At 41.7% G+C, this 11,396-nt stretch overlaps 1 protein-coding gene across 1 annotated transcript in view; it reads right to left on the bottom strand.

Annotated features, from left to right (window-relative positions):
* Positions 1-6,571: 6,571 nt before the first annotated feature.
* The window catches only part of shtn1 (shootin 1), a 40,796-nt gene continuing 35,971 nt past the window's right edge, over positions 6,572-11,396 (bottom strand). Inside the window, exons 13-16 of the mRNA XM_065471866.1 lie at positions 10,055-10,158; positions 8,380-8,430; positions 7,924-8,041; positions 6,572-6,638 (exon numbers count right to left, since the gene is read on the bottom strand). Coding sequence (XP_065327938.1) covers positions 7,931-8,041; positions 8,380-8,430; positions 10,055-10,158 — 266 coding nt within the window. The 3' untranslated portion in view covers positions 6,572-6,638; positions 7,924-7,930. The remainder of the gene's footprint in view (positions 6,639-7,923; positions 8,042-8,379; positions 8,431-10,054; positions 10,159-11,396) is intronic.

Below are 11,396 nucleotides of genomic sequence, written 5' to 3'. Positions count from 1 at the left end.
TTAAGGGATGGAAGTTCAAGTCAGTTCAAGCCCCCAAACAAGTGCACATGGAAGATTTGCTTTTATATCTTAGCTAAATCTGCTGGATGGTGTTTGAAGGAAACGTTTGTATTTGTGCTCCTCAGCAGTAAAAGAATGATGGGGTGTTGTCATCAGTGTCAGGTGTATGTACTAAAAGTCTCAGACAGGTTTGTGTCTCAGTGACCTCAACCTCAAGGTCAGAGGTCAAGTTTTCTGAAAATCTTGGAAATGGGATGAAATTAGATTTTGATTCAGTGTCAGTGTGTATTCAGTGTTTGCATTTATCAGCAAATAAATGAGAAAATGATCACGCGTGGCCCAGAAGCATGTTTTCCTGCAGGTTTGTATGTGCATCGATCCAGAATATCTCCAGGCAGTAAAAGATTTAACTGAATATCAAATTAATGGAATTAATTTCACAGCTCTGGAAAGAGGTTCATTTATCGCAGTCTTAATTTAAAAGAACTAAAGGATGAGACCACAGTGAAACATTTTAATGTCACAGCTGACGGTGACACATTTTGTTTGCAATCTGATTTAAGAGTGTGACAGTTGTTGAGTCATCGTGTTCGCTGTGCCTGTGGGAACTTTAAAAGAGCTGGGTAAAGAAAAGGCTGATAAACAGACATATACGAGTACAGAGCGCTGACAGCGTTATCAAACACTGCCTGCCCCTTGTCAGCACGGGACGTGAGCACAAGGCTCCTGTGTAACTGGGCAGCACCTGATGGCTCCCATCCTGTGGAGGAAGTGATTGTGTCTGTGTGTAACAACAGAAGAGGAAAGACCCAGAGGTGCAGCTCCTGCAAAAGTGGAGGAGCTGTATGGACCAGACACGCAAAGCTGCATCAATGTGTCTGTCACATCACTTTATCATTGAACATAGTACTGATCACCAGGGGTTATAATTTATGCCCAATTTATAGTGCCACAGTCAGGGGTTAAAGCGGGCTAGTGTTTGGTTTGGTTTACTCAGAGGTACAAAAAGATGAAGGCAGGACAGGTGAGGAAGAAGACACGGAAAGGGACAACTGACACCTCACTCTGGATCACTTTATTGGTGAAGAAAACCTTTAAACAGTGAATTCTAAGATGAGTTTTGAAGACACTGCACTGCTGTCCCATTCATCTCTTGTACAGTACTACAGAGCTTTTGTGATTTAAAAACAATCACTAGTAACAAGAAAGGGGAAAGAAAGTACGCGTGCTCCTGATGTGGCTGCCCACTGGGATGGCCACATCTGTCTTTGGAAACCACCACTGTGTCTGATTGGTTGGCCTGCAGCTTGCTTGTATGTCTGTAGCCTGAATTCCCACAGGACCTCCGCTGTGTTGTTCTCAACAAGAATCAGAGGCTTCTACTCCACGTGCAGCACAGATGTTCTTGTACGCTATCCCAGCTGCTCATCCGGTGCCACAGCGGTCACGTCAGTGGGCGTACGTCATTGTCATCAGACACTCACAAACAAAATCACGGTCTAGTAATGCAGTAACACAGCATGCTTACGGGAAAGGAACGGTAATCTAATTACTTTTTTTGCAATAGTAATCCCTTAATTTACTCGTTACTTGAAAGAAGTAATCAGATTATGCGTTACTGCCCATCTCTGCTTGGGACAAATTACAACAGGACAACAGGACTGAAGGGTTTTAATCAAATTCTAAGGACAATGGAGCATTGGATGGCTGTTTCTTAATCTTTTATTGTTACTGTCTTTTATTTTATTTTAATTGGTTATATGAATTGTAATGACTATAGTGTGTTTTAACATGCTGTAGTTTTGTATAGTTATTTAAAACAGATCGCTCTTGAAAATGAGACCTTGTTTCTCATTGAGATTTACCTGTAGAAATAAAAGTGAAATTAGAAAATAATAATAATACAGAGAAAAACCCAACAATCATATGACGCCCTATGAGCAAGCACTTTGGCAACAGTGGGAAGGAAAAACTCCCTTTTAACAGGAAGAAACCTCCAGCAGAACCAGGCTCAGGGAAGAGCAGTCATTGGCTGCAACTGGTTGAGGGTGAGGAGAGGAAGACAGGACAAAGACATGCTGTGGAAGAGGGTCGGAGATCGATAACAACTAATGATTAAATGCAGAGTGGTGCACAAACACATAGTGAATGTGCAGACTGTGCGCCTTTGTATGCTTGGTGCTTAGTGCCTGTTCTTCCATGATCTTTGGATCTCCTCAGTTGTGACTACCTTCCTTCCCCTTTTTTATCACCTCACTACATTTTCTTCAGTCTGAAGGACATTCTGATGTCTTTGGTATAGAGTGTGGCAACTGATGTATCATTGGCTTAGAAAAGAAAATTAGCGGCCATCCAGGTCTTTATGTCTTTAAGACATTCCTGCAGTTTAACTAATTGGTGTGTGTTATCTGGCTTCATGGACAGAGAGTTGGGTGTCATCAGCATAGCAGTGTAAATGTATGCTATGTCTTCTAATGATGCTGCCTAAGGGAAGCATGTATAATGTAAATAGAATTGGTCCTAGCACTGAACCCTGTGGAACTCCATAATTGACCTCAGTGTGTAAAGAGGACTCTCCATTTACATGTACAAATTGGAGTCTATTAGATAGATATGATACAAACCACTGCAGCACAGTACCTGTAATACCTACAGCATGTTCTAATCGCTCTAATAGGATATTATGGTCGACAGTATGGAACGCTGCACTGAGGTCTAGCAGGACAAGCACAGAGATGAGTGCTCACTAAGTTCAGCTACAGGAGTGAACTTAGTGAAGTGGCTGCATTGGCTTATTAACTGTTAGCTAACGGTACCACTGAGTGAGAACTGCTTTGCTTGCAGATGCTCATGGGGTGCAGTTAGCTTCTTTAGCCAGTAGGTGTGACACGCGTCAGGGCCTGGTGCTGTACAACTCTTCATGCTTGAGACTCTTTCTTGGATGTTTGACAGTTAATGGTTCCTGTTCAGGGAGGCTGCTGTGATCTACTCTTAGCTCCACTAGCCACTTTTCTACTTCCAGTATTGCTCTCTCTCCAGCCTCAGTGCCATCTGGTCAGGCTGCTGGACTCGCTGATGCTGACTGATGGACGGTGCCACAGAGAATCCACCTTGAATGGTTCAGTGGAGAACGTCTGGTTTATTCTTTTATGTTCTGTGTCTCTGGTATACCTCTTCTAGCAGTTAGCCAAATGTGTGAGTCATGACAGCTTCTAAGGCCTCAGGTGTGAACAGCTGTTGTGCCTCTTAGGGACCATTTTCTTCATCACACCTTTTTGTTGTGCTAACTTTCCTCTGTGCTGCCTCGATCTTCAGTGATGGCCACAGTAGGGATTGTCTGTAATACTGCATTCAGTAGACTTTCAGAGGATGCTTCACGTAGTCTTGGTAGTTGGCCACAGAGAGTACAGGTTTCCAGCTAAGCCGCGATATTCTTTATCAGTTCAGCTGCACTTGCATTCAATGCCTTTAATATGCCAGTTGTTCTTAGAATGTGTGGATGAATATATATCCCTCCTGACCTGACGTTGGAACACTGAACTGCCTCACTGGAGTCTTGCATGGCTCAGTTTAATTGGTTTTTCATGTATTTATATGTATTTATATTATTCAGGTGTTCTTGGAAGCACGAGTTAACACACTTTGCCCATTAGGGTTTAAGTACCTGGGACTCCCCACCATTTGGTGCTACAAATAAAGAAGCTCCTCCTGCGTTCTTTCCAAGCTCCTTAGACTAAAGGATCTGAAGGTTAACACTAACACTAATGTGTCTGGAATTGTACAAATGTTCTACAAATAACTAACAAAAACAAGTATGTTTTAAATATCTGGGCAAAAGTAGAAAGAACTCACAATGGACTCGGATTAACCCTTTGAAAGCCCAGCGTATCGTATGTGATACTTGTGTGCTTTTGAGACTTCTACATCATCAGCGTGACTTTTCTTTATCCTAAAAAAATGATATAAATTGCATGACATATTTTTAATGACTGAATTACAAAAATATGGCTTATGTAGCAAATGTAATCTGCATATATATAAAACTCATATATATGCAGATTAAAATTTGATATATTTTTGTATAAAGGTACAACAAACACTCCATTATCACAAAATCACAAAATTAAAGATTCCTGGCAGTTATTCATGCTTCAGGTTTTAAAGGGTTAAGTAAGGATGTATTTTGCGTTTAGTATTCATTTTAAACAAACATTTTAAGAGTGTGAAAAGAATGAAACTAAAAGAAGAAAGTTCTTCCTGTGGTGATTTGTTTGGCAGCTCACGCCCAGTGTTGCTGTAAATGTCAGCGAGTAAAGGCAGCCTCTAATCAATGAAATGTGCAGACACAAACCGAGGCTGGACACACAGCAGCGCTCATCTGAAGCTCCCCAGCAGGCAATTTTTGAAAATACATGAAATGACAATCAAAATAGGTCAAATTAAGTGTTTCCCACACACGCTAACAGGACCTCGGTCCTTGAAGGAACAAAAACACAGAAACAACAAAACATTAGCTTGTATCGGCGTGATGTTGAGGGAACACAGTGGTGAGAAGAGACCAAAGGAAGAAAAGGACATAGCATGGCTTGGGTAATTGCATGTTTTGCCTTAGTTTGCGATGTCAGCACCGTCCATCAGTCGGCATCAGCGAGTCCAGCAGCTTGAGCTGAGGCAGAGGAAAGAAACCGAAGCGCTGACTTTGTTTCTGCTGAGGAAAAGAAGACGGAGGCAGTGCATCCAAGAGACACCAGCGTCTCTCCTCCTTTGAATGCAAAACTATATGTGAGCATCCAGCTGCGCCCACACAGCCTCGACTAGAAGAACCTCATTAGACAAAGAGGATATGAGGAGGTAGAGACATAAATCTCTTTTTTTCATTTACTCTCACTCAAGCAGGTCAACTGCACACTGATACTCTAACCTCCAACTAGATAATCCCACACATCCTCACGCTGCTTTGTCAGCTGTTTACACCAGTGATTAGTTTGTTGAATCTGCTGAGAGACTGTTTCCTGTTCCTAACAACGTGCTGGTAAATAAACTTAACCAGGACTTCCTCTGCAACATGTGCTTCAGCAGACTGATGAAAGAACGAAGGGAAGCCTTTGAAGCAGTGCTGCTGATGAACTTGGTTAGAACACAGACTTTGATCCACAGTGACATTTCCTGTACACTGTGTCGGGGCTGGAAATTGCACCTCAGTGTTAAATGAAGCCTAAAGCGTTAATGAACAGCAGCACACAATAGGTGATGGACACCAGCCATAGTTCACAACTCTCATGTTTCACTCTCTCAGTGAAGAAAGTGTGTGGGAAATGTGGGCAGGTGTTGGGGAAAACAAAACACCGAAGCGGCTCGGCCATGTGGTCAAATCAATCCGTGCCGGGCCCTGCTGGAGATTTTAGACACTGGTACAAAGCAGCCAGTGGGGAAAAGTTCAGCATTTCTGGACTCTGTGAAAAGGTCGATGGTGTCCGTCTTGTAAAAATAAATACGACAGTGTGCAGATTAAAAACGCCACCATTGTTTCTACAGCCAGTCCAAAACAATGGTGGCGTTGCAGAGAGGCTGCAGGTAGAGCACAGCTGAGACTGAAACGAACCTCATGTTCAACACCTTTTATTTAGACACTTTGTAAAACATTTAATTAAAAGAGTCGTGAGGAGAAAATAACTGCTGCGTGCCGCCATAACATAACAGGAGCTCAGGACTAAGAGCAGAGGCTGGTGGTACGACTCAGGCTGTGTTTCACACTCTTCTGGAGCGTCTCCGGCTGTGAAAGCGCTACAAAATAAACCATGGTTCCCACTGAAAAATAAAAAATGCTGTCGTGAGGCTCGCACTGAGCGTTTTCACTCCACCGTGTAAAACACTGAATGACTGAGAATCAGAGACACTGCAGACTGCAGCTGGTCACAATCACACCTGCATAATCTGCTGGATCCTCCTTTATGACTGTAAGGAGGCCATCATTTACAAACTGGACATCAAACACACTCTTCAGATAATGTCAAATACATTTCTAGAGTTATGTTTTAAAGAAGTAAAGTGACCATAAATTGATCTTAAGGGCCAACAAGTCGAGTGAGGGTGCACACAGAAAAACAGGAGTTGTTCCCCAAATAAAATATGTCTAAGTGAAGAGAACCATTGAAAACTAAATCTACCACAGCGGCCTGTGATTGCTTACTGGGAGGCTACAAGTTTAACACTGGTCTACATGGAACAATTCAGAGAAAAGCAAAAGCTTGAGGCTGTGAGGCGACTGTGTGTCACTGTGCATAACAATGAACTGGTATTTTACAAAAGGAGCTGAATGAACTGCACCCAGGTGGTGTATGATACATGCCTTTATTTTACTGGAATCAAACAGTCCGGTGGGAATTACCGACACACTTCTGACTCTTCTTCATAGCAACAGGAACGTGTCTGTCTTTCCCTCTGACGGTGAAACCCACCAAGAATCTATCTGACTGTAATCTCATTAATACAGTCAGAGGTTATTGTAAGTGTATACTAATGTAATAGAGCAAAAGGCTGGGTAATAACACTCCATATTAGTCTTCAGTCACCCACATCCTCTGTACACGTGGATCCTCAGGTGGCGTCACACTGCGGGGAGAGACGAGGACGCTGACCTGCACACACACACACACACACACAGACACACACACACACACACATGCATTAAACCAATCAGCAGTGTCACCTTTGCCAGGCTACAGCAGGTAAGGAGGACAGCTGAGAATCTGTGGGTGAGGCCAGCGTGACCACACAGTGGGATCATTTAGAAACAAAGGATCGACTCTTTCATCGTATAAAAAAAGATGGAGTGCCACACTGCTTATCAAATATAAGGTTTATGCAACAGGTAACAGTAATGTGCAAGCTATTTATTCAAAACTAATTATTGAAGCTCGCCATTCATTTTCAAAATACTGATAATAAAGCACTTTAATATTTCTTTTATTAAGGTGCCAAATTACAGTTTCTGAACAGAAAAATAGTTTTAGTGGTTGAATGTTAGCCTTGTGTAATCACAGCTACACTGGATGTCTCAGAGAAGCCCAGCTGCACTGATGAATTCAGTTTGAAATTCCTGTCTCCTGTTCACAGTGGTAAGGATGATGCATTAAAGCGCTTGGTGGTATTCAATAAGACAAGCTGTTGTCACAGTGTGGTCAAGTAAAATGTTTCCAGGAAGAAACAGAAAGCTAAAATGAATGAAGCGCCTGTTTTAAAGTAACAGCAGTGCTCTTGCTTTTGTCTGTAAGCTTAAGGCAAAGATAAATGCTTCTCGATCAGAAGGTCTCCAGGATGACCACAGCTGAATGAAGAAGTCTTACATAGCTGCTAAAAATCACAGGTGCCTGCAGACATGCCTCAGATCAGCCAGCGAGACTGTAGATGTATGTATGGGGGGACAGCATGATGAACATGAAGGTGTACCACAGGATGTCTGCATCATCAGTTTGTGATTTGTCCTCGTGGGAAACACTGGAGCGTCTTTGCACGCTCTGTTGACATGCACGGGGCTCGTTCTTTTTCCTGACCTCTGTGAATTATACACTAGCCCACAGGTGTCAGTAGATTACCACCGATGGCTGACAATGAACACAGATTGTGTTTGTCACAGCCTGACAAAGACTTTGAAGTTAACATGTACCACACACTAACTCTCAGCCCTGTGACATTGTGATAAAAATACACGTATGCTGAATTAAATCTGGTAACAATCAGACTGCCCGACTTGATTTCTGGTCGACTGAGATAATCTGAGATGTTCTTGGAGGAGCCACACGTCAGTCCATTGTCCTCTTTTAGCTAACGAGGCTCTTGGTGAGCTGCTCAAAACAAACTGAGTGGAGAGACGAGTCATCCAGATAAATGACTTATCAGTATCGATCACGTCCAGCGTCCCACCTTTGTGTTAGGCGTCCAGCGCGTCCCGCCGCCTCAGCAGAATCCTCTGCAGCTCGTCGTCTCGGGTTGTTGTTGGAGACGCTGCCTTTGGTTGTTGTACAGTTCTGTTAAAATTCTCCTGACCAGTTCAAACCAAACACAATAGTACAGATCGGGACAAAGAAAAGAAGCAGCTGCATTACAAACACGTCTCTGCGTCTCGTCAACATTATCTGCAGTGGAAGTATAATTAAGATTTCTTCATGTTGTATTTTTAGCATGCAAGTAGCCTCTTTAAATGTGGCACTGCTACTCTAATCTCTGACTTTAGTGTATTTTCATGTTAAATTGCATTCCAAGCACAACTTTGTATGACATGAAAAACAAACAAGTAATTTCAGATGTGAAAACACAGTGAAAGTTCAGCTAGTAAAATATGGCTTGTGAGGACGTTTGATTGTTTCAAAGCCCCATTACCATGATTCCTTTAAGTTCCTGAATAGCAGAATTAGAGGGCAGCTTCTCCATCTGATAAAAGGAAAATAGGAGGAAAAAGATGGGTTTGGTAAATAAACAGCAGCCTGACACATTATACTTATTTTTCCTCATTCAGCACTTAGAGGCTAAACTGCACCTCTTACCACAAAGACGACACACTGTAGGCAAGCACAAGGAAGTATGCTTTCTACAAGAAGCAAATATGTCAACACACAATCATTTTGAGTCACGTCAATTTTCCCATCCTCATTATTTATAATTACCTTGTAGAGCAGGTCCTAATGCTATCTAATTTGGCTGAGCTGTTGAGGCGGAGGAACAAGCAGAAAAAAGATGTCTTTGCCATGTGTCATGTTTTATCAAAACAACAAGCTCTTAGATAATTCCCCACACTGATGGCTTTGAGAGCCCTGAACAATATATGCTCAATGTACAAAAAACTCAGTGAGGTCTGAGAACAGCGTACGTCTGCAGCCGGCGGTGCAGTTTGGCAATTTTAGCAAAGATGAGAAGTTGTTTTCTGCCACATTCACGCGTCCATCATCCTTCCAGCTGTATGTCCACCGCGCTCCCCTTCATGTTTCCATGTCCTGTATATTCTGTCTGTCTGTAGCTCGGTGAAATGTCTGTGTGGGTTGACCAGTTGTCAGTGAGACAGAGGTCACATTTGTGTGTCAGCTGCTGACATTATGAACTCCATCACAGTTTAACTCCTCAAACGATGCAGCATTAACCTCAACATGGCTCCATCATGAAACAGTATCAAGTCTTCGTGGGTCCTTTTTGTTTTTCTATGTAAAAGCCTTAGTGTCAACTCCACATTACGTTTATTATACATCTTTTGTAACCCACTTACAATCGCGTCTCTCTGTTTTCTAACCTGTGATCGTAAACAGTAGTTTAGTAGTTCTGTGGCTGTTCTGTTGGTAGAGTGGCTCATGCGATCACGCTGTATGCAAAAAAAACTGAGGGCAACACTTTGATCTGACGCTATGGAAGGAAAAATTGAATCTCACAGCAGAAATGACCTTGTTACAAAGTTATGCACGAGCTAATAATTATCATGAATTACAGAAGGCTTCAGGAAATTGCAGTCAACACAACAACTGATAAGAAACATAGTGTTTCATTTTTGAAAAACACCGTCAACACAGTGCTGCAGTATTACCAAATACCAAGAAAATGGAGGTTAAAAGCATCCACAAACTAGCACCCTCACACCTTCCTGATCTTTTAAATTGATACAGTCCTGCAAGATCACTGAGGTCTGCGGATCAAATGCTCCTGGCTGCTGAGGTCCAGATTAAAGCACAGAGGAGATCGAGCCTTTGCTCTGACTGCTCCTGGAACAATCAGGACCTCCCCAACACGGGACACTTTCAAACCCGTCTGAAAACACACTTTTATTCCTTGGCTTTTAAATCAGAATGAGTTTGTATTACTTTATCTTATTCTCACTCAAATCTTCTAATTTTATGATTCTTTTTCTTAACTCTTATCATGTCTCCCTGTGTTTTTATTTTTTTTAATTATCTTAATTGTACAGCAGCTTGGTCAACGATTGTCGTTTTAAATGTGCTATATAAATAAATTTGACTTTGGCTTTAAAAATCAAAAACATAGCAAATCACGGACCACGTCAGGGTTAGGTTACCTGTTTCCTGGTCCTGTTGGGTGACTGGTTGACAGGTCGAAGCTGAACACCTTTCTTAATCCTTTGCATCATTTCCTCCACTGCCTGCTGCCTGACATCCACTTCTGGCAGTGAGTGACCGACACACACACACACACACACACACACACACACACACACACACACACACACACACACACACACACACACATTTTTATAATGTCTCAGCTGTGGAGAAATGCAAAACAGCTTGAACCTGGAGCGAGACCTGAGGACAGAGGCAAAAACACTTGCATAGATGGTGCAGTATGAAGCACCTTGAGGCAACCGTTGTTGTGATTTGGTGCTGTATAAATAAAACCAAACTGAATCATATTTAGTGATTCTAGCAGCAGTAGATTAGGAACACCACCAAAACTTGGGGTTTTTAGAAGCATGTTAGCATGGTGTAAAGTCATAATTAGCTCTGCAACTGAAATAAAGTTAATTCAGGTTGTTTAAAAAAAACACTAAAAAGCCAGTCAGGAGTGATTGGTGATTTTTGTTTGTTTTGCACACATATCAGTCTGTTCTGCATGACTGAGAATTGTGGAGGTTGATTTGGCTAATGATGAATAATTGTTACTGAGGCTGCTAATTTGAAAGTATTCAAAGTACACGCAGGACATTTGTAGTGTGTAAGAGTACCAGAATTACTCTGGAACCAATTTTGACTCTCTGTGTAAAAACACACACTATTCAACTATTTTTCATCCTCAAGTTTTCAAAGGACAACAAAAAGTGTAATTCTACAATAAAGGAGTCCATTCTCAAAGCAATGTGAATATTTAATTTTCTAACATCAAACATTCAGTGGCACACACAATGGAACAATTGTCACTTAAGATGTCTTTAAAATGTCACACAAAGACTATTTTGTGTTAAAGTAATCGTAAAATATTTTTCTCCAGTACTCAAAGAGAGACTATTATTCAGGTGTCAGAGTAGAAGATCCTTGGGTTGCACCTATTCAGCCTTGTATGCAATTCCAACAAATTCCCTGTGTGTAGTGCTCAATTCAGCCAGCACATATTCAAAAACTATTTTAAAAAATGAGGGCACAGTTTAAGCCTATTCAGGCAACACAGATGTCCTACCTGCTCCAACAAGTCAAGGCTTTCAATTTCATTGCACAAATTAAAGAATTTAACTTCCTGACCTAAAAGGCCAATGATGAAGATTTAGAGTTTGAATTTCTCATGGACCATTTGGCATATTGGTTTGTTCTTCTAATGTGTGAGTGACGTGTGGTAAAAAGGGTTAAAATTGAAAATATCTGAAATGCAAAATCAGAATTCAAAACTCCTACACTGAAATACATGAA

The sequence above is a fragment of the Pelmatolapia mariae genome, linkage group LG13 (genome assembly GCF_036321145.2).
Source record: "Pelmatolapia mariae isolate MD_Pm_ZW linkage group LG13, Pm_UMD_F_2, whole genome shotgun sequence".
Classification (NCBI taxonomy): Eukaryota; Metazoa; Chordata; class Actinopteri; order Cichliformes; family Cichlidae; genus Pelmatolapia; species Pelmatolapia mariae.
Note: the sequence above shows the minus strand (reverse complement) of the source record. Positions and strands in the feature narration are given on the sequence as shown.